Raw genomic sequence first — 27,368 nt, forward strand, 5'->3', positions numbered from 1 at the left:
ATGTTGCTGCACTCAGCATGGTCCCCACAGCTATTTTGATGGGAGCCGTGGGTGGGCAGGAGGAGCTGAGCTTGGGTGGCCCCTCTGGCTTTCAGAGGCAGTCGTGTCTCCCTGGTGCAGAGGCAGTGTCTGGCTGCAGGGCTCTGACAGCTGGCAGACCGTCCCGAGGCCCTGAGCAGAGAGCTCCACTGGTGGGACGCATAGCAACAGACACGGAGCTGCCTCTCTCAGAAATATTCCATGCCCTGGTTCATCCCACACTGGCACAGTGTCTTGTAGGTTTGTGCCCTGAATGTGCTTGCCCAGCTCTGTCCCTGCCTGGCTTACTGCACAGACAGAGACCCACGCTCGTGTCCAGGCAGCCACATCCAGCCCAGCTCTGGCACATCCTGCCTGCTTCTGTCCTGGCCTCTCTCTTCACCACATGAGACCACCTTGGAAAGCTGGTCTCCAGAAAAGGCAGCTTCCTTACCTGTGGAAAAGGTGACAGGGCAGGGACTTGCAGGTAATTTCAGTCAGCTTTGCACAGTCCTATTCTGTTTCTCCTGCAGCCCAGAATGAGGTTGCACAGCAAGGTGAAGAGACAGAACACAGCACTCAGAACAGATAGGATGGGTTGCCTGTGTAGCTGTTTGTGCCTTAATGGCATTTGTCATGGTGCAGATGACTGGAAAGCCAAGGTAGTGTGTAAGGCCTTCTGTCCTTCCTCAGTGCTGTGCATGCATCTCAGCTGCATGTATACAGTCGTGGTTGCAGACACGTCAGGTTGGCATCCAACCCAGAAGTGCTGTGTAGCATCATTCTGCGCAGAGCCCAGGACATGGATTGGTGAAATACATTTTGCCATTTTGATGTGTATCTTAGTGACACAGTTCTGCATATTATGAACAGAATTATAAACCAGGCGTCTTTCTACCTTTGATTTTTTTTTTTCCTAAAACAGGTGTGAAGAAAGAAGTGCAAAAAGATCAGGATGCTAGCAGACCAGTTGCCTCATCCCCTAAGAAATCAGCAGTTACAGCCACAAAACTCCATTCACCAGGTATTTATGAACCTGAAAGCAGTGTTTCAGGGAAGATTTAAACTTGTTGACTTTGCATCTCTTGTTAACACACTCAAATCTGAGACCTACTATTGTTAAGTGAGGATTGATTGTGTCCAAGGTTCATTAAGCTGGCTACAGCAGGCTTTATCATACCAATGCATGAGCTGAATAGACTTTTGTTCTCTTTGTTATAACCATGCAATCATCTCTCTTTCAAAGCAAAGAGTTGTTGCTATTACATGTTTAAGGGCAGAGGAATTTTTTTTTAATCATTACAATTTTCTTACATAAGAAGAGGACAGATACATATAGCAAAATAAAAAACATCTCAGAGAATTGCCTGGAGTGATAATGTATGGCTCAGAATCTACTCTTACTTCTATGCAGAGGCACTAAATTTCCTGGGGTATTTCTGTCCATAACTGGAAAAGGGACTATCTATAGAAAAAGCCTCCAAAGTGCTATTGGGATAATATCAACTTATACCTCAATATTGGGCACAAACGCATGGTTTTAACATTTCTGAAGAATGCCTTTCTTTACTTACTAAAACAAAGAGAACTTGTTTCTATTTATGTCTACTGAGTGTACATTAATAAATGTGCCTAAAGACTTTTGTGAGGCTGGCCTTTGCTTGATCTAAATGCTTCTGAAATGAGTGTGCATGGCCCCACTGATTTCATTGTGCTTGCAGTTTATCTTCTGTTACCTCATTTTTAAGACTCTGCTTGAATACTTAAAATGTCATCTCTACAGCTATGTGATACTTAAGTTATAACTGTGGGGGATAGAACCCCATGTTGCTCCATTTGGTGGCAGAATATAAATAATGTAGAAGAGCTTTCCAGCTCCTATAACTTGCACCAAGAGTTTGTCCATTATTATTAAATTCAATCTTTATTCTTCTTCTTCTCAACCAATAAAATCAATAAAATGGAAGGTTAAATTTAATCTTCCCAGGCACCAACAGGACACAAAATTCTTCTCCTTACAAAGATGCTGGAGTAAAAAGATGCACTTAACGCTGTCCTCTGAGTCATATAATTTACAGGCTATTTTGCACCTGGTGAGACCACAGAGAGATCCAAAGAATTTGTTGCAGAGAGTGCCAGACCAGAAGCTCGCCGGTGTTTATAACGGTGGGAGTCCACTTTAAGCACCAACACTGATTGTGGCTGTAGCAGCGTGTTACAGCTCAGCTGATTTGCTTCCACTAGGATTACAAAGCAAAATGGAACACTGGAATATTTGTACAGTGTATTTGTATTGTCTTAAGGAGGTCTGCCTCTCCATGGGTGATTTAATAGTTTTCAAGGTCTAAAGTTTTGGCATATCCAATTCATGAGGCCTCAAAGGTTTCTTCATTCTTGGGAGAGGTTGAGTAACTGATCTCCATCCATCAGGCTGATTAAAAATTTGTTCAGCTTGCTTGTCTGCAATTTAGCCAATGTAAATTCCTTTATCACTCTAAGGATCAAGTAGGAAAATAAACCTCATCTTCATTTATTTTTTTAGAGTAGCCTTTGGCATTCTTTGAAATAAGTTCAGCAATAACAAAGCAATAATGACAATTTTTTCACTTACTTAACAATTTCAAAAAATACTCAAAGCAGCCTTTGAGGAGGACATGCAGTGTAGCTGATGCTAAGGGGCAGTCACAGATTTTCCTCCATCAGAATCACAAGCCTCTGCATCATTTACACTTTTTGATGGGAGAGAAGGTGTCTCACAGGTCATTTCACCACAGCTACATCTGGCCATGGAACAGGTTCCAAAATTTCTGAGTGCTGTTTCTAGGCTGTATTTGCCTCTGTTACTGGCCTTCTCACATTCAGTTCCTTTTAAACAGTGCTGGTTTTTGACTGTTGGACACAAATTTTTTGAACTTTGACTCTGAAGACTTGCAAGGGAGTTTTGAGATGCAGAGTCTTGCAGTAATCTCAGTTTTATCCTTTGATGCAATACTGTTCCTGAGATCTGTGTAGAGGAACAGGTGTCCATAGAGGGAGGTGCTCTCCTTCCACTCCATTTTAGAGTGGAGCCAGCAGCTTCTGGCATCTGTCACTCCACAGAATGCTTGATAACAATTGTCTCTAAGTAATTTGTTCACTTTCCTTACGAAAATATTGGAAATTGGACAGTGAAAAGGCGAATAAATTGCATTCCCCATCTAAATCCTCATGGACAGTGTTAATTATGAGTATATACTTGTTATGTCTCCCTAGTTCAAACACTCACATAGATAAAAAAGACTTAGGAGTTTTGAAGAGGATCAAAGGGGTACAATGATTTCAGCACCCACTGGGTCTGCCCCTCTGGTCCCCCCATCAGCAAAAAGGACATGAGGAAAAGGGCCAGCATCATTAATACATACCCTGTTTTGTGCAGAGCAACAGAAGAGAGACATCAATGGCAGAATAAGCTTAGTAAGCTGCCTTTCAGACCCAAATGAACCGAGAAATTCAGATTTATCCCTGAGGAGAATAGCACCATTTAATTTACAAGGACAGCTTATAATACTGACAAGGACAACACAGAGATGTGCACTTCAAATCTTCCTGTGAACAGGAAGGCTAGAAAGATGTAAGACTAAGCAACCTGACAGATTTCTGTTTTAATTAAAGACTGAACTGATTTCAAGGGCTTTCCCCTACACTTCTTCCTAAGCCTTCTGTTGTAACATCACTGTCTTGCTTGAATAACCCAAGATTTTTATACTAAAAAGACAGATATTTATGGCTCTTGCTGTTATGAGTTTCTTCTTTTGTGGTATTACCTACTGCACAGCTAAGAGGTATGAATGGAACAGTCTGTATTTTCTTATTATTGCACAAAAAAGTTAACAGGCTTTAAGTGACATAAAAATGGATAGAGGGCAATAGCTATCCTGCTTGAACTCTCCTAATGACAAAAACTCCTTGTGCTGTATTATTTGGGTCTTCCAACAATATGGCATTAGTCTTGACACTGCACAACATATTTTTCTTGGTCACAAATGCAAGTCATGGACACAAAGAGTTTCAAAGGGGTTTTTGCACTCATGGCTCTTTACAGTTGCACCACGAGATGCTTGAAGACATGAGGGAGCATCTCTGCTGGAGCTGGCACCCTGTTAGCTTAGCCTGGAGCCAGGATGTAGCTGAGCAAGATAGAAGATATGCTCCCAATGGCTCCACACAAGCTGGGGATCTGAAAAAGTAGGAATGCACTCCTGGGGTATTGCTCTGGGGAAGCCATTCTGTTCCACTGCCTGATGTCATAAAACTGCCCTTAGGATCTATTTGCACACTCAGACCACAGCCTTGAAGATCTAAAAGATCTAAAGCATGTCTGACAAAATTACCTCTGGAATTTGTAATGCTCTACTTTACAAATTGGCTCAGATTCATACCATCAGAGCCATCTCTGTGGAAGGATTCTTTGGCTTTTTAGGAAAGGAACAGGTAGTATTCATGGCAGAAGACTGTCTCCTATTACACTGATTGCTGAAGACTGGTTGTAGGCATGGTTTCTGTATTGTTTTCAAGAACTGGATACTACAAAACTATGAAACTACAAACTGTCCCCTTTTATCATATTATTGCACACACAACCTTTTCTACTAACACAGAAATGTTCCAGACCCATATCCACCATCTCTAGTAACACATGGGACAAAGGTGTCTGACTCGTATTTTCTCCCTCTTTCTTACTGACTTCAGCTTCTAGGGTAAAAGCTGGAGGATAATGGGAGGATCTGTTGAGGACTGGAGGTTCCTGGCCAGCATTCAGGAATGAGCTAAAGACCATCAGCTGAGGGGTAGCAAAAGGATAGCAAGAAAGACTGAGGGTAGCAAGAAAAGTCACTAAGCTGTGCAAAGGTGATGCCCAGCTGGCCATAAATGTTTGCAGAGGAGAGTCCTCAGAAAGCAAAGAAAGTAAAGACAGATTTTCCAAGCAGTGGCTTGAGCAGCCTGATACCACCAGAACACTGCCCCTTCTTGCTTCATCCTTATAACTGGGTATATCCACAGAAATGGATAGTTGACTCAAGCAGGATGTGAACTTAGGAAAAAAGTCCCACTTTCCTGAAGTGGCTTATCATGAGTAAGCTTCAGTTCTGGTGCTATTGATACAAATATGACACTATACCCTAAACACAAGCTACACGAGTGCTTTCACATCTTTGTACAGCATCAGGCTTGCTTCAAGCCAACCTGGAGCACCTCAGAGGAGCCAGAGTCTGTCTGGGCCTGTTTCTGCAGGCAAATCATGAAGTGATTCTGGTGTGATCAAAGATGCTGAGAGAGCAGGCACGCAGAGCCAGTGATGTAACTCTTGTGCATTGTGTGGCACTTGGTGGCACTTCAGTATGTATCTCCTAGATGCTGCAATTTTGGACACGTTGTAAAGGTGAGAGCAAGGGGAACTCTCAAGGTAGACTGCACTATTGTAGATAAAAAATGATATCTCAGTAGCAAGCAATCCATGCTATGTTTGCATTCAGGGAGGGACAACTCCAGCCCCACATTGTCCTGTGTAGAGGCAAAATGAAATCTGCAAAGGAAAACTGGCACCTCTGTCGAGTCACCAGGCTGGGGTTCACGTGAACAAAGAAACCATGTGTAGAGTAGAAATGTCACCTAGCTGTTTTCCACAGCATCAATAAGATGAATCGTGACCTGGAAGTGCCCATTTCTCTCACTGCCATTCAAGAGAGATGCAGAGATGCAGACCTCTGTTTCTTGTAGATGTCTAGCAGAGGTGAAGTGCTTCCTTCCTCCAACAACCTCAGTTCTCAGTGATACGCTCTTAGGACAGCTCTCCTCAACTTGTAGAAGACTTTCAGGCTCAGAGCCTGAGGTGAGATGACTGTTATAAAGCTTTGAGCTTTGGCCCCTAAAGAAACATATTTCACTATGCTTTTGGGTTTTTTTGGGGTTTTTTTTTGTTGTTGTTGTTTTTTTTGTTTTTGTTGTTGTTGTTGTTGTTGGTTTTGTTTTTGTTTTTTTTTTAAAGACTGGAAGTTCTGTGTGAGTGCTACAGACCTTTTTTCTTTTGTAGGGATGAGTCCCAGAGGCCATAGAAACACATAAAGGTCATGTCTGTACATGTAAACTATGTGATCTGAATGGTCTTTTCTTGCCCCCTCCTTTGCAGGACATTCCAGGCAAAGGCCAGCCACCCCAAAGAATGGATTCTCCCCCAAACCAGGAGAGGGGCGAGACACAGAAAAGCAGTTGGTTCAGAAACTGAAGGAAAAGTGTGATGAGCAGTCCCGGCAGTTAATCAATATCCAAGATGAGCTTAAAAGGGCCAGCTGTGGCTTTGATGTCTTTGCTATAACAACACAGTACTTTTTCAGGCAGGTAAGTGCAATGGGTGCTTCTTACCACTGTAAAGATTCTTTGCCTTTACACCTGTCACTTGCCCAAATTTTTTCCATGGTCACTGAAAATTTGTTCTTGGGATCAAAGCATGCGATTTCTTTACAATTATTATTATGAGAAGGGAATTCAAATTTCATAGAAAGGAAAACTGCAATGACAAAGGAAATCTGGCACCTCTGTTAAGTCACCAAGCTTAGGGATTGGGTGGCCAAAGAAATTGTGTGTATAGTGTAGATGTCATCCAATCTGATAAGTTGAATAATTTGATGCCATATATTTGAAAAAAAGTGCAGGAGCTTGTAAAAGGAAGAATTTTGAATGAAATTTGTTACAATCAGGGGTTTTAGGAGTAAAAGAGATGCAGAAACTTAGAAGGCCCAGTCTCTGATTGCTAGTGCTGGAATGGAAAGTGTAACTGGGATATTAATACTTGTGAGCAACCAAAGCTGTTAGATGAAGGAAGCAATTTGATTTCCCACCATAATTATCTACTCTTCCTGTTCACCATGAATCGGGCAGAGTGTCTCTGTCACAGGGTTGCCAGTTCCTGAAGATGTTAGGATAACATTATCTCAACATGCAGAAGATTACACGCAGCAGGTATAGAGAACATAAAGAAAATGTTGCTGGTAAATAGAGAATTATTTATTCACTCAAGTCAAAATGAATACATTTTAAGACAACCAAAATAACCATGGAAGACTTAAAGGTATTGCTTGTTTCAAAAGCTGTTTAGTGATCTAGGAAACGTAGCTGGGTTCTGAGGTCATTCACACCATGCCCATGTATTTTTTGACTTCCCAGGTTAAGCTGGTGTCCTGGCTGCCTTGTAAAACAGGCAGACAATCAGCAGTAGGATCCAAGGCTTGGATAACACCCTTAATGGCCTGTTTGTCCACTTTTGGAAAGGACAAGAATAAATGTTCTGTGTTAAATGGGAGAAAGAAGAGCAAGGAAACAAAACCTAAACTAAGTCAGTCTTTAAAATTCTGAAATACTTTATTTAGTTTTGAGGGTTTTTATATTAGTGGGAAAGGTTACCTTTGAAGAAATAACCACGATTCACACTTTTCCCTAAGTAGGAGCTGATCTTGCCAGGGAAGATTCACTGAACTGAAAAAACAAGGAGTTTTTAAAATGTCCTAAATATTTTAAATACCTTCCCAGGAGATCTTCCCTCTCTATTTTTCTTTAGCCTTGACATTTCTGTATTTCAGGACTTGTTAGGTATTTCTAAACACTTTTGGGTGGGTTTAGGTTTTTGTTGTGGTTTTTGGGGGAGTTTTTTTCGTTGAGTTTTTTTTAGTTTGGTGGTGTTTTGTCAGGGTTTTTTTTTTTTGCTGTTGTTTTGTTTGTGGTTTTTTTGAGCTGGCTGTGGAGTATCCTTGTTTAAATCAGAGGGAAATAAAAAAGGGGAGAGCACTGTCAGCTCAGCTTTGTCTGTGCATTGTCCACTGGGGAAACATTTTTCATCACATGCCTCATTCACATTTGCTGAAGGAACTCTCACATCTCCTTCATCTCCTCTGGATATGTTTTAAATGAGAACAGCTGCTGGAGCTGAGCTTTGAGATGACTGTTCTGCTGTTGGTGCCTGTTGGATCTGTCCTGAAAATGCCTCCTAAACTGAACAACTCAGGTGTCTTTATTTAATAGCACCCTCACAAAGTCTGGCCAAGCATAGATGCACCTCACATTCCCAGCTCCTCTGTATTTCTCAGGCCAGCTGGGGATTGCAGTAATGCTCCTCTGAGTGCCTGGAGGTGAAAAATAACACACCTGTAGAATTTAAGCACCTTCAAGTTTGGGCAGGATTAGATGTAGATTTGTTCCAGATCCATGCAGATGTGGTACCTCCTTTAGGAGTATGGCTGCTTTAGGCTCCATTTTTAGTGCATGCAGACATGTGAGGACTTCATGAAGACTATTTAGAGCACAAAAGACCTGAATTTCTGCTTGAGTCACTCGCCCTGTCTCATCTGAGACTTCCAGGGAGCAGTAAGGCTGCTGCACTCTTAGATTCAGTGCTAAAGCTGGGAGCCTACATACAGTGGGACAATCTGGGACTACTCAAGCAGTTGTGTAACTGGGCACTCATTTGTCTTGCAACATAGACACAGGCTTACAAGGTTTTGAGTGTCATTCAAAAATGCAATCTGTAGACATTTTCTGAAGTGGCATTATTGTCTGAAAGCTTGAGCAAAATTGAGTTGGCTGTCTTTGGGTTAGGGAAGCATGGGAAAAAATAAACCAACTTTTCACATGATAAAAATAATAACAGTTGGGTGTATATGTAGCTGAGAACCCTGCAGACAAAATGATTGAGGTCTGAGTGGAACTGCAGTTTGCCAAAGGAAAAACATTCTTTTGATAAAAAGGTGCAGCCTTATTCCCAAGAATTTTGGGGTTGATTTGTCCAGCTAGCAGTTCCACTCTTGTGTCTCCTATTTTGAAACTGGGGAGCCACTTACGGACTGATAGTAGTTTGTGTCCAACGTCTCTCTCTCCTTACATCACAGCAAAATAATGTTCAAAACATAGATTTTTCTCAGATTTTGACCTAAATTCTGTTGTAATATATGCTCCTAGGCAGTGAGGACAGGACTGAGTCTTAAAAACAGCCTAAGGACCAGTGTAGGTGTAAGTAGGTGCAAGTGGGCCCATGTCTGTGGCTCTCTTGTTTTGCTCACACTGTTTCTCTCCTCTTTCCAAAGCTGATGAAAGCACCAAGGCAAGTGGTCCAACAGACCACTGTGTAGAAAGAGTGTGTTGTATGTAATAAAGAGTTGGACCACACCAGCAGTTTCTCTGAGTGCTTTAAGATTACATAAATTATATTTTCTTATCATTTTTTGGATTTGTTTTCTGACTGTTTCATACCACTGCTGAATGGTATCCTGGAATCATCTTTCTTCCTCAGCTGAAAATGCTCTTAATTGGCAAGATTCTTTTAATTGGCATCTAGAAGTGCACAACATGTAGCAGTATTTAATGCAGACCCATTAAATGCCATTTAAACCAATTTTCTATCCTTGGGAAAAGCCTAGGCAATCAAAGCAGGTGATAACTGAGGCAATAGATGTAAAAGATTAAAGCAGTGGTTCTGACATAAGCATGAAAATTAATGATTGCAGTGCCTGTGCAGAGCATGGCTTTTAATTATTATTTAATTAGCAGATGTATTAGCTTAAGACCCTCGTATATGCACATGACTCTTGTTGACTTTTGGAACTGCTTCAAACTGATTCTGAAGAGGAGCAGATTAAATTTGTCCTTAAGGTCGTCAGATGTTCCTCTTGCCGATACAGCCCTTGTGCTGTGCTGGCATGGCAGAGTGAACAACTGGCTGGCAGGAGCTGGAGTGACACCAGGAGGACTTTTTAGAGCAAATATTTCCAGAGCCCTGGTGTGGATCACTCCTGACCTGCTGTGGCTTGTTGACCCAGTGATAGTGGCAGTCCTGGCCCAGTGTCAGCCCTGTTCACAGAAGTGCCCGGCCGTGATCTCTCTTGGAAGTGGTAACAGTGCCATCTAAAGGGGAGTAACCCAAAGTGACAGATCCGGGGGAGAAAATCTTTCTGGACAGAAAAAGGGAGGGGAAAATAAATCCGTTTTCATATCTCTAGTACACCACAGAAGTGTTTCTGTTGGAAACTGTGCTAATGGCTCTCTGCAATCCAGCCTGCCCCAGCAGGCAGAAAGTGCAGTCCTAGGCCTGCCTCTGAAATTTCAGAGCAGGACTCTGGAGCTCCAGTGCATGTGAGGAGAAGGATCCTTTCTGGGCTGCAGACCTCCAGGGTGGGAGCAGGTGAGGGAAAGGGTTATGCTGGAGTAGTCTGTCCCATACTCTGCTTGGGCCTGGAGGAGTTTCCAGACCTGCAGCATGGCCTCTTGATATGGTTTTCATCAGGGGAGAAACTCCTCAGGACAGGTGTGGGAAGTGGATTTGATTTTGTCTGTGGGAAATGGATCTAGAAATCCATTTCCCACAGACAGGTCCCAGGACAAGTGCAGCTGGATGAGCTGCATGGAGGAATGGAGGAACCACAGAGATACCCTGAACAAGAGCTGGGACAACACTGCAGTGTTTGGTGACAGAACTTTGTATCAACCAGGACTGGGAAAGTGTCACCAGTAACCAGAGAGTGAGAGTGTGTGTCTGCACATCTAATCATGGCTGTACAATATTGTATATATAATATACACATATAATACATTTCAGAATGTATTACTACATTCTTACTATTCCAGAAAAGTAAACACACACGGAAATATCCTGCAAAATCCAGGATGGGCAAGAAAAACCTTTTCCCTCATTCAGATAATGAATAGGTGTGTGCTAGTGTGCCTTTTGAGAGGAATGTCCCTGTCCTGTGAATGGACAATATGCCACCCAGTGTCATGTGACATCCTTGGCCAGATGCTAATGGCCACTTGTGCTAGAGGCAAAATTGGTCATGCTGTTTATAAGTCGCTTGGCACTTCCCACCACTGCCTCCAAAACATTAATTTGGGCTAACATTTCAAGGGATTATCTCAGGCTAAGCTGAAAATGGTTTATTTTCACAAATGTCTCAGAGAAAAAGTTCAAGAGAAATATATCTATTGTTCGTGCCTGGTGCTGGCAGAGGGGTAAGAAGCCAGCACTATCAGAAAGATTGACCTTCTGGCTTTCAGGGGTAATGCTTTCTCAACATTTGCAAAATATGTTTGAATTTGGCCCAAGAATAGTCCTTAGAAAAGTGCCATTCCTCCCTCCTCACTATTACAGTTGGGCTACATGTCCTGTATTGAGCAAGTTAATTCTTTTCATTGCTCCTGATGAAGACCAGAGCAGTCAGAGCAGCTTAATATTTTCATTATGTATCCTGAAAAAAAATACACTTTGGTCTCATCAAACACTGACAGTTTAGGGCTATGTATCAAAAACACTGTATTGCAAGGGAAACAAAATCTTTGTTTACTTGGAAGGAAAAAAAATAGAAAGAAGCTCTGTCATCATTTAGAGCTTTCTGAACTGATTTTTAAGGAGAAAAGCACAAAGTTTGGTATGTGGGGCTATTAGTTATGGTAAAACAGGGCAGTAAGAATCCAGAGGTGTACTCCTTTACGTGCAAACATTACAATGAAAGATGTGTAGATGGCATGGGACCTGCAGGCCACTTACACATGGTCAGTCTACCCAAGGAATGGATTGGGGTTTGTGAAATTAAGGAAATCACCTTCTGCAGGCCCCCTGCTTATTTGCTGTGTATGCTAAAAGTCAGGTAATGAGTAGGTAAGGTGCTATAGGAAAAGGAACCTTAAAGAAGCTGAGTATCTCTCCCCTCCTCATCCTTTGGGATTTTATACTGCTTCCAGACAGCATGGCCAGCTCTGCTCCAGACCCTGCAAAACAGAAGGAAAAAGGTGTAGGGAACCTCATGGCTTCTCCTTGTGTCCTCAGTGACCTTCTTAAAGACACTGCTGTGACAAAATTGTGAATTTCAGTTTTGGAAGGTGGAAGAATATGCTTCCCTGGGAAGCACTGGTTTAGTTACACGGCCTTTTTTTGGAAAAAAAGACCCAAACAAATTAGACTATGTTTGTATCTGTGGCTGGAGACACATAAATGGAGACACTTGGCTAGTTACGCATAAATATTTTAAATTTTGATATAAAAAAGAAATAGCCCCAGGCATTCTAATGTTCCCCTTGAAGAGCTTTAAATGGCCATTAAAAATTAAAGGTCTCTTTATTCGCATGTTGTCCTTGAAGAGAAATATTTTTAGGATGCATGCCAAGCATCAGGTAAAAGTGGATTTATTTTCTCCTTTTGTTTGTATTATTGATCTCTGTGTAAGCAGCTAACTTTGACAGCCTTGATTTTATACTGCAGAGGCAAAGCACATAAGAGTCAGAAGTGTTTCTTGTGATGCTGGCAGCCTCCAGGGTAGGTATTTGTCTGGGCTTGAGGGATTTGGCAACACATTGGAAGCAGTGGGAAAAGCAGTGATGAGTAGTAGCGTGCAGTGCTATTGTGGCCTCTCATCATGCAGAGGACAGGGAAAACCCAAACCACAGCGCTTCCATGCTGTTCCTTAGGTTCAGCAAAGGAGTCAATGGAAATGTGTACCTCTTTTGAATTCCATGCATTTCAAATTCCTCTCTTACAGCAAAGAGGAAATATCCTCAGATCAATCATTGTTTGCTTTTTTGGTGTTTTGTTTATTGGAGGTTTCTTCCTTTAATTGATTAATTGATTACTCCCCAAAGGCATTCTACCAAGATTTCTAGTAGGAATGTAACAGAACAAGGGCTCTAAAATTCAGTGCAGATCAACTGGTGCAAGGTTCATATATGAAAGTATTAATCGCACCAGAAACCAAAGAATTTTTCTGTTTCAATGTGGGAACAGAAATATTTACCAAATGAAAATTTATAGATACCTTTCAGGAAGTGAATAAGGAAACCATAACTCTCATTAGCAGTGGAGTGGACAAGACCTGAGCTGTCCAGGTGAGAGGGATCCCATCCTCTCTTTGGGAGTCAAAAAGCAGAGCCTCCATTCAAAAGCAAACTTTTCAGCATATCTCTTGTTTTACACACATATCTGTGTGCATAAAATATTTATAACAAGACCAAATGTCACTCTTTAAATTTGCTGTTAATGAGGGCACCATGCCTCAGCTCACAAATAATCTTCAGAAGTCATTTCAAAATGAAATTTTTGAACAGAAGTCTAAGGAAGGTTGGAATCTGCCTAGAGAGAGGTCAAATACCGAGTTCCCTCCCAGAAGAAGAAGTGACCACTGAGTAACTTGACACATATTTACTTGCTGGTAGCTACTTCTCAGTAATGTGTCCCTCTGGAAGATCCAAATCCTTCTTTCCTATGTGGCCAACTTCAGGCATCACCTCCTAATCCCTCATTCTGATGCCCATCACAGCATCCCAGGAGCTCTCCTGCCCCCAGATACACATCCATGGCCTTCCCTACCTTTTCCTGCTGGGATTTTCACACCTCTGGCAGCAATACTTTTTGTTTGGTGGTTTTACATCCCCCTCAGGTCAGTGGCACAGCCATTAATAAAGACAGGTCCAGTAATGACCTATATGTGCATTATAATAATATTGGCAACAATGATCAGTGCAATAGAACTTCAGCTTTTTCAAGTGATCTTAATACTTCTAAAAAAAATGAACAATTTATTATCTATAATAAAGGTCTGGCAATGCTAAATGTGCATCAAACCAACTATGTGCCAGCTTTTTAATTGCAGGAATATTAGGGTTTTAGCCATCACAAAACAAAAAGGTTAGCCTCACTTAAAAAAATCAATTTTTTATCTTCTTATTTACCAGTGGAATACAATCTGTTTAAGTTAACATTAGCTTGTGTTTAATCAAATTACACAGAACAAAGAACAAAAAGATGATGGGATTGAACTGGGTTTGTTGAAAACAGAAAGCACTTGGCTGACTCAATGTATTCCTCTTTGTTAATATTTGAGTTCTATATAGCATTCCTGATAGAAATGAAGACATTCCAGTTTTGTTATTCCACAGTCATCCCAACGAGTGCCAGACATTTTGAGGATGACACAAAAATGACATCCCAGTCCTGGAGCATTTAGCATCTAAACAGGCAAAAGCCTGATGAAAACTGGTGTGTCAAAGTGACTTAGTCTATAAGCCATTTACTCTGTATTTAGTTTCTTTGGGGATTTATTTGGGAAGATAGGCAGGTGTTTTTGTGTGGTTACACACACCTGCATGCACACAAGCACACTGTGCTGTGTCTTCTGCTTTCAGAGACCCTCTGGGAAGAGGATCTGTGTTTCCAATGGCTGTATGGGGAATAGGGCTAGAGCACCAGAGGGCCTGGGATCACCTGCAGGGTCACAGTGATGGGCCCCCCTGGATGAGGACTGGACAGTGAGATGTCCTGCCAGTGTGTCACCCAAGTGCAAGAGTGAGGGCAGCCAAGGAGTCCCAGCAAACCCACGCAGAGCAGGAGGTGCAGAGGCAGCAGTGGTTGTGTGCATGCAGCTCTGTGAGTTGTAGAAGAGAGCCCAGTGAGCAGTTTCCCTTCTGCAGACAGGGATACTCCCACTGTTCATGTTTATTTACACCAAATGGGTGTGATGAATATTTTAGATCCCACACAGGTTTGTCCCATCTGCCCTTGTTGGTGTTCCCATGGTGCAGCGAGCGCACGACTCCAGGCAGCTGCAGACATGAGCAGCAGGACGTGTCCTCAGCAGCACTGCTGGGCTGATGGCTGCTTCTCAGGCAAACAGGCTCCACAGCTATTCTTATTACCACACTCTCATTTCATCTGTGGGGGGAAATTAGCTGTATTTCTTCCTTGGTTAGTTTTGTTGGGGTTTTTTAAATTGCTTAGTGCTTTACAGTCAATGAATAGACCCAGAGTGATGCTTATCCTCCGGGGACGTATTGAGTGTGTGCACATGGTTTGTACAAGAAGCCCTGGCACCTTTGGTGTGCAGGCTGGGGAGTACTGGGGCACCAAACTTGGACCTTATCTGAGGCTGGAGGTGCCTTTATACACCTGAGCTTTGGTACCCCAGGCACTTGGCTGCATGCTGCAGGAGCACCCTTTTGGTCTCACACCTCCTCAGTTCTGTGTCTTGGCTTCCCCCAGAGTACAGAAAGCTGCTTTCCCCCTTCTTCTGGAATATTGCACCACCTGGCACATGGGACATTCTTCCAGTGCCTGACATAGGCACTTTGCTCAGGCTGACCCTTAGCCTGGGGGATTGGTCTGAGCACAAGACACTTAAGTAGTGATCCCTTCAGCAGCTGAAGCTGGCTGCCTTTCTGGAAATGGTTTTTGAAGCTTCTTGGAAAAACTTGTGTAATGCTGAGCTGGCTGCTTTAAGCTGCCTCAGGTTAGCAGCCAGGCAGGAGGTAAGCACCAAGGCAGGCCTGTGACAGGCGAAGCTCCCCAGCCCTCTGGAGAGGCAGTAACAACCTACAGATAACATGCCTGTTAGGGAAAGATATGCTTGATAGGTGTGAGTGTCTGAGGAATTATTCTGCCCTGGAAAGTAGAAGGAAAATGTTAAGGAGGGACTGGATGTTGTCCAGATATCTCTGCATTTCCAGTGGGATCCATGCTGCAAAAGAAAAAGGTTTTGGGATTTCTTTCTGCTCCAACTGTAAAAAACAGAGATCACCTCCTGATTTGGTGCAAGTTTCCAGATATTTGGCCTGATTTTTTTGCTTTCACCTCTTGCTAACTGGTATTCTTAAAGCAAACACAAAGGAGCATAACACACTCAAAGCAATGGCTAAATACATGAAAAAGATTAATTTAGAAATAAATAGGGAACAGTTGGGTATACACCATGTATTTATATAGGTGCCATTCCTATATAATGCTTGAACTTCTTTCCCGTAGTCCCATTGTCTTCTTTCCCATAATTAGAATATCTTCTGTTTCATGTAAAACTCAATTTCACCAATCTTTAGTTAAAATGAAGTACTAAAAGTTGCTGAGTGTTAGATGCACTTAAAAAAATGTTCTGTCTTCTTTCCCCTGCGCCAAAGGCATTTTTAAAAGTCATTTGTAGAAAGACTTCAGATTATTTACTATGTTCCTTGACCACTGCACACTCCTAAGCTAGAACACTCTGCTGATATAACTCCCTGTCTCCAAAATTACTGTGCAGTCCCAGGGGGTGACAGGGTAAATATCACAAGTCCTCTCATGCAGATCCATCAGCAGATGCATTCGGAGCTGACGCACAAGAGGGGCTTTGCAGCAGTGTAGTGGAACTTTCCCTGTTGATCAAAATTCCTGGCAGATGTGAAGTTGTTCCAGTGCAAAGCAAGGCTTGAAAATACAGATATCCATGACAAATATTTCACCTTACGTGTGTCAAGGCCGTATGCCACATCTGCAAAAACCTCTCATATAGACATGCTGATAGAAATGCAGCACTTCCTTCATAAGTTCTGATTTGATCTTTAATTTTTCAAGTACAGTTTCATACCTCCTTTGCAATCCATGTGGATTGTGGTTACAGATTTCAGCAGCTGGAGAGCCACATATTTGATGAGTGGAGTGCAAGCTGCCTGCACTTTTGAGCATATAAAACCAACAGGCACACATTCCCACCGCACTGGTTTGAGTGATGGATGCAGCAAAGCCAGGCTGAAACCAGCTCTGCCTGGAACTGTGGTCTGGCCATCAGGAAGGGAGTAACCCCCAGGAGTAATTAGAGTTTCTGGTGTCAGCACAAATCAATGTGAGCTCCTCTGTGAACATGTGCTAAGAAAAGCTGTCAAGATCTTTGGGTGAGTGAGCAGAGGTGCAGCCAGTCAAAGTGAGGCAGTGACAGCACCTGCACGTTCAGCACTGGGGAGACTGATACTGAATATAGACATTGAGCACTGCTGCTCACACATCTTCAGAAGACAATGAAAAAATGGGGAGGAAAAGGAGACAAGTAATAAGTAACTCTGACGTCTGGAAAAATCCCTTTTTGTGAGAGACAGAAGAGAACTGTTGGTTTGTTTGCAAAAAAGGGCAAAGTGGATGAGTGCAGAGGAGAATAATTCTCATAAGGAGGTACTGCTGTATACCAGAAGGCACTTTCCCCCAATCAGGAGAAAGTTTAGCAGAAATCCCTGCTAAACTTTTGCAGAAATTTTGCAGCTTCAACACATGAAGGAAGAACAGACTTTTAGACATGATCAGTTATTAGAAGAAACCACTGTGAGAAGAAAAAGCAAATCCACGCCTTCATGTCAGCAGTTTGCCAATGTATGCCTTTATAGAGGGGATGTTTTCATCAAATGTAGTTATAGAACAGCAACTGTGTAAAACATCATGTCCTGCAATAAAAAAAAAAATCATACCATTTGATTGAACCATTCCTTTGTCCTTAAAGTCTACTAAGTTCTGTAGGCAGCAAGAATAACTTGACATTTAATATTTGGTGGTGCAATACACGTTAGAGGGGAGATGCCTATTTTAAAGTTGGAAGCCTTTTTCAGATAGATGTTAAGATGAATTTTCCATGCAGAACAGCTTTTCATCACACCCTCTAATGCAGGGTTACTTGCTCCTAATTCTGAATATTCTGGCAATAATCATGGCTCGATGCAGGATCTAGATTAGACAGACCATGACTCAAAGATATATATATATATAAATTGTAATTATTGTGTTCCTAGGACATTTTTGCTATCCTTTCAAGTGGAAAGTATACTTCCTTGATACTGCTTCTGTGTCCCTCACAGCCATCCAAGAGTATGTATCTGCACTTTTGGATCATGTACCCAATGCACAACTTGTCTCTTGCTTAACCCCCTTTAAGGTCTGAGCTGTCTGGTTCCAGAAATCAACTCTAAAAGGTTTCAGCTGCAATCCCCCTGAAATTCTCTGGCCTTGCTCTCACCTCTGAGAACTAATTCATGTGCAGCTTCCTGCAATCACTTCTCACATGTCGTAACTTCAGAAGGTGGTGGTGTGGTTATTATAATGATTCGAGAACTGTTTATTGTTTATCATTTATTATTTATCATTTATCATTTATTATTTATTATTTATTAAATCCAGCTCGAGCTACAAAGGAATTAGTATAAATGATACATTTCTAAAATGACTTCTAAAAATCATCTGAGTTATGTTTTCTTTGTGTAAAAACCTCCCAAGCCCACAGCTGATAGTTTGAATTCTCATTATTGGTGGTAAGTACAGTACCTCTCAGCAGAGCACTGAGAATCTTTCCAGTAGGAGAAACTTGGTCCATGTAAACCTGCTGGAATATTTTGCCACTGACATTGCTGTCATAGAATGTCAGCACTTGTGCCTTGCTCTGCTTGGCCTCAAAGTACAGCAGCTTGAAGTTGTCACTGGCTTGGGCCCAGAGTAAGTCGGGAGTGGAAGAGAGAGGATTGTTGGGAGAAGGGAACATTTCTCTGCAGAGTTGATTTAAGAAAATGGCTATCTGCTTGCAGCTACTCAGAGGTCTGGAATTTAGATATAGCCTTGCAGGGGATGTATTCCTGGGGAGAGAGCAGGTGAGGAGTTCAGTGAAAACATGCATTTTTCCTTGTGATCTTGGTGCATAAATGATATTTCATATGAGGAAGCATGAATTCCCTGACAGCAAGAGCTAGTTCATTTGGAATGCTTACTTTGTACTGTTCCAGACATCAAGAACTAGAAAACATAGCAATAAAGCATTGTTCTCTCATGAATTTTAATCCATGGCCTTGCAAGCTACTGACACTACAATACATGTAAGGCTACACTTGCAGAAATAACAAAACTCTGAAGGAATTCTGTTTAGATCCTCACATTCTTTTTTTATGAGAGCTGAATTTAAAAAAAGAGTCATCTGGCTGGGCTCTCTCACTTGAGAAACAGAGGGCATGTAGTCCGTGTTAATTTGTTAAATTCTAGAGTAAACATTCTATTCATCCAAATATGCAATAGCATAATTGTACAGTTGAAAAACTATATTAAAAAACATTTGTTTCCATATAAATTGCCTGAGGATCATTTAAACGTCATGGTACTGACTAATGCACAAAATGTGAAACCTCACTGTAAATCCAAGGGAAATTGCCATTCTGGGGCCATCTGGCATAACTTTCAGCTCTAGCTGAGTCATCTCACTGAAACTCATTCCTGACTGCTCATGGCTTCAGAAATCCCCAAATCACTGTTACATTTTCTGATTTTTTTTTTAAAGTTAGGCAAGAATAAAAATAAACAACCCCAACCTGGAAAGTAATGAATCACATGTGAAAGCAATGTGGAAAACTGATGATGGGAGAGCTGTGTCAGAGAAAACTTGTAATGCACCTCCAGCAAGGAAAGTGAAGTGCAATAGTGAATGTATTTGCTTTCCTTATTTCCACTGTAGTTTTCAGTCTGACCAGATTAGGGTTCAGGATTCCTGTGACAGGATTCTCTTCCTGGCTAACAGCAGAGTGTGGATTCCATTCCTTTTCCTGGGGATTGGCCCTGTGCCAGCAAAGCTGACTCTCCCCAAATTCACCACTTTATCCCTGCTTTAGTTTTAACCCCCATCTGATTCAGTGCCCAAACACTTGAGGGACTATAAGGAAGGAAGCTGGGACAAAACAAGTGACCAGGAGAGGGGAAGATTAAAACACTTCCTTTGGCAGGAGCACTCGTCTTCATTGGTTTCAAGCACTCACAGAAATACAATGTGACTGGCAATTTCAATAAGTGAAATTGAAAAGACAGTTTAGGACTAGTTAAAGCTGTTTTCAAATTATACTGCTTGCAGAATTGAAGAATTAACAATACTGACAATAAATAAATCAATTTCAGTCTTTGAGGCCAATGTTTGGCCTATTGAAAAATAGATTCAGTTTCCCAACTTGTCTGCAACTCTGTCAGTATACTCAACTTCCCTCTTGTAGATATCAAAATTCTGACAAAGTCCACCTGCATGTTCTGTCACACAAACTGTAACAGAGTTTGAGGAGAGCACATGCAGAGAAATAGGTCGTGACAATCACATAAAACGTGCTGGATGTCCCTTCTCCTTGCCTTGCTCTCTTGTTTTTGGCATGCCACTCAAGGATTTTCTGAGCCTCCTGTTCAGAGTACATTGCTGGAATAGCATTGCCCTGTTCTGCCGGTGCAGTGCCTCAGACAGAAGCCCTGTCCCCGGGAATGCCGCCGGCCCGGCTCCTCCTCACGCCGTGCTCTGGGGCGCTCGGTGTCGGTGTCACCGTCACCTCCCGCTGCTGACTGCAGGGAATGCCAGGGGCGGCAGCTGCCGACAGCCCGGCTTATCCATCGCTCTCCAGAGCCGAGACACTTCAGACCTTGCCGTGTCTCAGTCGTGCACCAGCTCCTCTGCATCTGACACGTATCTCCCCATTCCTGCAGTCTCCTGTTCCTTGTCTCCCTTCACCACTGCGTGTCCCTTTGTCCTCTGAAATGCCACCTGCAGTTCAGTCTTTCCTTTCTCCTTAGTCTCATCTCTTTTTTTGAATCTGTACTTTTGTTTCTTTATCAGGTGGAGAAGTTTTTGAACTTTCGGTATGCCTCACCTCAGCCTTCTCTGCCAGTAATCTCTCTCTGTATCCCCATGGTGCTGCCTTCAGTCTCCTTGGTCCTCACCACTATCAGCTTTCTCCTTGCTTCTTTTGTTTATTTCCATAAGCACTGCATACTGCCCTACCAAATAATTCCTGGAGCTGGCAATCCTCTTGCAAAAACATTTCCTTCATGTTTCCTGTACTGTCTTTTGCTGCTCATGCCCTCAGAGTGTTATCTATTCAAATTAAATGAAATATTTGTTTGACATACTTCACATGCTCTGCCCCTCAGCAAGGCTTTCCAGCATTTCATAAAGGATGAATTATATGCAGTTCCCTTGAGGATTCTCCTGCTCTGGGAGACACATAGCTCTGCATTACTACCTTTATCTCCCAGAGCCTTCCCCAGTCTTCAGTTCTGTTTTTCCTTCTCCATGGATCTCCATCTTCACACTTTGCCACATCTTTGCACTGTGAAAATCCAGGGAAAGCACTTTATCTCTCCAGGAAGGTTAGCCAGCCTCCATAAAATAGGGAAATATCAGATACTAATGATTAGGAATTAAAATCTTCTTATATATGTATAGAACCCTAATGATTGATTGTTTATTCTCTACAGAGCAGAATGTATGCACTGATACATAAAGACCATTATGGAGCTAAAGAAAATAATGTGCCCCATTTGGGGACCGTAGTAAATTATAAAATATGGCTAATTTATCCCTACCTCTGTCAGTTTAGTTCAGATGGATGTAAAATATTGGAATTGCTTGGGCAGTAAATAGGAATTGTATTATGTGCATTGTGGAGGAAAGCATTGATTCTGTCACTGTAGGGAAAAACTGCTCCCATGGTGCCTCTTTACCATTAGAATAGGTTGTTTATAGACTGAGCCACTCCTCTGGGACATTTAGGAACATGCAGGTATCCTCCTTGGCCTTTAATTGCCTAGGAGCCTTACCCTGTCAGGTGCTAACTACATTGTATTTCCACTGAAGTCAATAAATACTGTAAAACATACCCTGTTAAGTCACTTGTCTTGTGCAATTACTTTTATGTTTTGAAATCTAAATTTATAAGACTTTTTTCCTCTTAGGTTTGTTGCTAATCCTTTACATAAGGAACTTACCTTTCTTTGCGGAACTTACCTGTACTTTCTCTTTCCAGTAATGAAACAAAACCACAGCTTTTATGAAGAATGTTTTTTAAACTAACAGTGCAGGTTTTCCCAGCCCATGTTGATTTCTGTCTTATCCACAGACTTGTTCATTCTGCCTTGAGGGGAAATGTGAGCCAGATCTGTTGGGACAGAGCTCCATGCAAAGCAGTTTGGCAGAGGCACATTCACATTCTGGGTGTGGACCATCAGCAAAATCCATAGCAATATATTGGTATGGAAAGGAAAGACTAGCAAAGTTCATTCCAGGTCATCAAATCCAGATCCTCCCTGTTGCCAAACACTACAACTTCTTCCCTAAAATGATTGATTCTCAGCTTGAAAGTCATTATATTTTCCTTTGTTTCTACCAGAGGACTGTTTCAGAATCTCTTGTGATTTAGGTATGTCCAAGTTCACACTCTTTTATCCTTACATAAATATATTTTTTGACTTTGAAGTACTTCTGCCTCTCTTACTGTTTTCCCTATATTTATAGAAAGCTGTAATCTTCCAGCTTTACTGTTGTTTTCATAGAAGAAGCAGATGTGTATTTACACCCCTCCAGTGGTGTAGGTTATATATATTCCCTGCCTCAGAACTGCTATCCCCCAAACATGGGGAACCAGAGCTGTCTGAGGTTTCAGGTGAGATCTCTCTGTGGCTTTTCTTGAAGCACTTAAACTTCCCTTCTATTGTTTCCTGGAGCCTAAGGTTGTATTTGCTTTATTTAGATCTATACAGTAGACATCATTCTTATTTATCCCATGATGGGATAAGCAACACAGGTTTTTGCTGTTACTTCCAGCTGATGAGTTTCCATCTTCTACTTGAATTTCCTAGTATTTGTCCCTGTGATTGGGACCTTGGACTGCTCAGTATTCTGTATTTCTTATCATGACTGCCCCTATAGTCCTAGATAGCATTCAGCTTGACAAGCATGGTGTTTTAACTCTCTCACCTTGGTGTTTTAGCATCTCCCCTGATGGACAGTGCATCCCAGCATCACATCAGCATTCACTAATATTTGACCAGGGTCAAAAGTGAACGACATAACTTGCCCCCAGGATTGATTGTTTGAACAGCTCTCTTCATTGTCGCCACTCAGCCCAATAGTTCCATTTACTGCAACTCCTTGTCCTCTTCCCCCACAGGCCTCCTCCCCACTTAACCCTTCTTCAGCAGCTCCCAATCTTTCCCAGACCGATGAGCAATGTTGTGGTGGTGGCACCACGCGGTCACTTTGTCCCCAATAGGTGGGAGTTACATATTACCCTTATGTAAAAATGTCAATTATTTCAGTGTACAGAGGCAGCAGTCTGCACTGGTGTGGATCTATCTGCCTTTGATGCTCTGTTGTGCTTAACAGGGTGTTTTTAAAATGTTATTCCTCTCAGTATTTGATCCAAGTGCCACATGCCACTGAAATCAGGCAGATGGCTCTTGCAGTTTAAAATTAAGAATCAATAATTTTAAAACCTTATTTTGAACCTGCTGTTTAAAGTGTCAGTTCTCATAGAATTTGGGTGTAGGGGCTGGCCTCTCCTTGGATGTGCCTGCTTTGCTGAGTGTTTTGCTTCTGCCTCAGTTATGTTCATTTCCCTTTCGGTATCCTTAATTCCCAAGGCATTGCTGCCTTCAGGTGTGTGCTCAAAGCCCTCCATGTAGTAACCAACCTGTCAGCATGCTGCCACCACAGACCCCTCCTAAATTCTTTCTTCAAATTCTTTCTTCATCCTCCTCGTTTGTGTGTCTGACTGAGGAACTGCTCTTTAAAATAGTTTCTTTTTTCCATTTGCTTTCTGAACTTTGGTCTTTTCTCACCTTAATGCTACACACCGGAAAGATGAGGTTTAATTCAAACTGAGTTTAGTCTTACTTTCTCCAAAAGGATCTAAGCTGACCAAAGAGCCCAGCAGCTTTCCCAAGCACATCCTTATCCCTTATCAATCCTAAATCAGCCTGTGGGACCTCAATTCACCCTTGCCAGAAGGACAACAGATGGTTTCTGCTTAATTTAAGTTTCACTTTAATATTTTCTCTTCCAGTTTAGTGCTCAAGAGATACTAAAGTCATGCATAGACCTTGCTAGCTAACATTTACCTTGGATTTATAATCATGTGCAAGCCACAAATCCCCCATTCTTAGCAAAGCAGTTGAAGAAGATGAGTTGTTCATTTTAAAAGCATTACGAAAGGAATATTGACCAGGTTTTGTTTTCCCTGCCTGACAGTCAGAGGTGGATCTAAATACTGTAGTTCTAATGGCCAACTCAGAGAAAGGCCATGGTAATTTGTGTGCAAGTGGTTATGTAGGTTTTTTGTATGGCAGTTAAAAAATTTCCAGTCGGGATTTGGGCTGTAAAAGATCCAAATTACAGATTTCAGGTTGTGTGGCAAGAAAGAGAAGCTCCTACAGTGAGGATGAAATTATTTCACCATACAAGGAAGTCTTATTGTACCTCTACTCTGTAGCTGTTCAATAGGCCAACCAAATTAATGTTCAGATGCTGAAAGTTAGGTCTTGAAAGCAAATGTTAAAAGGCGTTTGTAGTAATGTACTTGGAGTGCAATTTTAAATTCGGTTTGGTGTTTTGGTTTTTTGTTTATTTGTGTGATAGGCAGGGTTTCTATCTTGTTGTCTTTGTTTGTTTGTTTTTAATTACTTGACTGTGATATTCTAAAACTTTAGTTGAAGTCCTGGCAGGACTGAGGAAGAGTGAGAGAGAGAATAAGAAGTTGACATAAACCGAAGTTACCTGAGAATTTAAATGTAATTTAACACAGTTTTGTTGGACATTTTTGTTGGCTCCTACTATTTTTAAAACCACTTTGTGCATCACCAGTCACAGTTGAACAAACATTTAAACAAAAACATCCGTCCAGAGAAGCACAGACTTGAGCATCTTTCCCAGCAGAACGCAGAGCTGCTCAGCAGTACGGGCAATGTCACTTTTCTGTATGTTTGGTAGTGATTTGGCTTTCAGGAAAATAGTGGTTTTCAGGTTAAACAGCACAAGTACCACCTTAGGTGTGAGTCATTGAGCTCTTTTGCCTTTTCCCGGCATTGGCTTTAATGTAAATTGTTAGAGGAAAATTGTTATGTAAATATGCCATGCCAAAGGCAGCAGCCCAGGAGAAATGAGGCGGCTGCAGCTCCATGTCCTGGGTCCGGCCAAGAAAATGTGTTCCCAGTGGACAAACTGATACAGACCGGATATAAACAGCACACCCGTGTGTATAGGCAGCTTAAGGTTAGGTTCTGTGATGTAAATATATAAATGCAGGGGCAAAAAATTATGCCAGTCCTTGAGGATTACAGAAGTCTCAGAGTACGTTGCAGAGATACTGTTTTTGCCATTACGAGGAGTCACCGAGATCCAATGGGCGCTGATCGTCCTCACGATTTAACTAAGCGACTTCAGGGAAAGTCCTTTCGGGGCGATTAGAGCGTCTCGGGGAGCGGGGGGACACCCGGGAGAGGGGGGACACCCCCACGGCGGGCGGACGAGCTGGCGGCCGGTGCCGCAGCCTGGAGCGAGCCGCTGGCAGGCAGCGCCCGGCCCGCGGAGCCGCGCAGCGCTGCGCTCGCCCGGGGACGCGCCGGCACAGCCGCGCACGGCCTCGCACAGCCGCGCACAGCCGCGCAGGACGGCGGGGCCCGCACGGCGGCCGGGAGGAGCCCAGTGCGGCAGATCCGGGAGTGGATTTGGGAGCGCTGAGGGACAGCAATCCAACGGCAGCCCGCCGGGACCCGCTCGGCTTAAAGGCGCCATCCGAGCGGGAGCGGAGCGCAGGGACCGCGCTCATCGGTGCCCGTGGATGCGGCACGGAGAGGAGAAGCCAGCGGCACCGCGGCTGGGAGCCCTGGCTCAGCCTCGGGTTTCAGCGCCCCTGCGGCTGTCGCTGCGAAGTTTGCAGCCCCGTCCCGCAGCCGCCCGCCCCGGCACTTCCCTGCGATGGCGCTGCTGGACGTGCCCTGCTGTGGGCAAGCCTTTGCCAGCCGGAGCAGCCTTTTCGGGAGAGGCCGGATCCAGCGGCGAGCGGCAGGGCGGGCAGCGCTGGCCGGGGGCCGGACCCGCCGGGCTCCGCAGCCGCCCTCCCACGGCACCGTCCCTTCCCCGCTCCCGGCGCCGCGACCCCGGCCCCGGCATCCCTTGGCGCCCCGGAGGCATCGGGGTGCCAGGTGCCCTTGGCCGGTCCCGGCGCGCCGGGACGTGACATCCCTTTCTGCTCCGGGCCGGGCGGGACGCTGTCCGGCGGCTGTCGGTCCGGTGGGCGGCTGTCCTGCCAGCATGGGCAAATGCTGCTCCACGTGTTTCCCCCCCTCTCTGTGCGAGGACGAGACGGTACTTTTGCCTCTTTTTTAAAGTCCTTTAGGGAAAGGGAAGGACGGTAGCGGTGATAGAGCGTGTGCTGCTGCTTCTCGCTGGGGTCGGTGGCGGATGCGCTTCCCGGGCGGCGGAGAGGAGAGCGATGCTCGGCTTGTTTGCACTGTGCTGATCTCCCCTTCACAGGGACAGGTCTAAGTGCCGCTTTCTCATGCATTGCAGTGCCTTACATAAGTTTATCCTGCAGTCCGAATGGAAGGGTTGCATGCTCGTGAAGCAAGGAGGGACTGCTGGCATCTTCTGTAGCAACAGTCGGTTTGATGTTTGCTCTGCTTTTCTTACATTTTTAATAGCCATGTGGAGTACAAGTTATAAAGGAAACTTGCAGAGAGTTTTAAAGTTTGAAGAGAGGTTATTCAGCCTCTAGCTGTCCTAAAGTTTTACACTCCAACAGAGGAATGACCCTCCAGTCTAGGAGAAGTGAAACAAGACAAAACTACCTGTTTTCTTATGTTTGTGTGAATCTAAATCAAACACATTCCTAGGCACCCAAATGGGTCATGTAAGAAATGTCAGTGCAGAAGGTAGAGACAACAAAATGCTGTTTTCCAACAACAGGAAAATAGCATTTGCAAAAGATGTTGTGGGACACTTTGAATACATAGTTTTTCCCATTATTCTTCTGGAAATTTGCCTGGGTTTTATGTACAGAAGGGTGAGAAAATGAATATATGCATTTAATTTGCTTAATAGAAAATGTCTTGGCAGAAACACATGTTTGTGCAATGTATTCTGTTAGAGTTTGGCTTTATGGTATATTCATATAACTGTTACATTACAAACTGATAGTGTCTCCCATTTACTTAATGATAGCTCAAATATAGCTTGAGATATGCTACTAACCAGGTTAAGAAAAAATGTGTGGGTTAATATAAAACTTGGCAAAGTGCAGTCACTGTGGAATATCTAAGTGCTTGTAAACTTTAACCAAACTTTAACCTAAAGCGTGTTATGAAGAAGGATTGCCTGACAACCAGCATGATTGAACAGCAGTGTTAAAACACCTCTTTTTAAAGGAAGATTGTAGGTAATTTTGAGTATAAGCTGCAGTGGGATTCAGTTATTGCTTCTACAAGTGTCATCTGAAATATTTATTGGTACAATAGAATTCCCAATGTATATTATTCTCTCTCCAATTATAATATAATACCTTGCCACAAGGAGGTCTGAATACAGCACAACAGTGACTAAGCACCATTTGCAGGTCAGGGATTTTTTTTTTAGTATTTTGAAAGCTCTGCATGGAAGACAGCTGTTCTGGAGGAGCCGTTTTAATAACAAGTGCCACAGAGCATCTGTGCGCAGAGAGTTTTTAGGAGATACTGTGGAGAACTGAGAAGTGTTTGTACAGTGGAGACACTGTACATG

General features: G+C 43.0%; 1 protein-coding gene across 1 annotated transcript in view; it reads left to right on the forward strand.

Moving 5' to 3' along the window:
- The window catches only part of MTUS2 (microtubule associated scaffold protein 2), a 156,864-nt gene that overhangs the window by 102,911 nt on the left and 26,585 nt on the right, over positions 1–27,368 (forward strand). The window contains exons 5-6 of the mRNA XM_054271963.1: positions 944–1,042; positions 6,185–6,393. Coding sequence (XP_054127938.1) covers positions 944–1,042; positions 6,185–6,393 — 308 coding nt within the window. The remainder of the gene's footprint in view (positions 1–943; positions 1,043–6,184; positions 6,394–27,368) is intronic.

This window comes from Melozone crissalis, unplaced genomic scaffold (genome assembly GCF_028551555.1).
Source record: "Melozone crissalis strain CALT ecotype California unplaced genomic scaffold, PUWL_Pcris_2 ptg000013l_1, whole genome shotgun sequence".
NCBI classification, from domain to species: domain Eukaryota; kingdom Metazoa; phylum Chordata; class Aves; order Passeriformes; family Passerellidae; genus Melozone; species Melozone crissalis.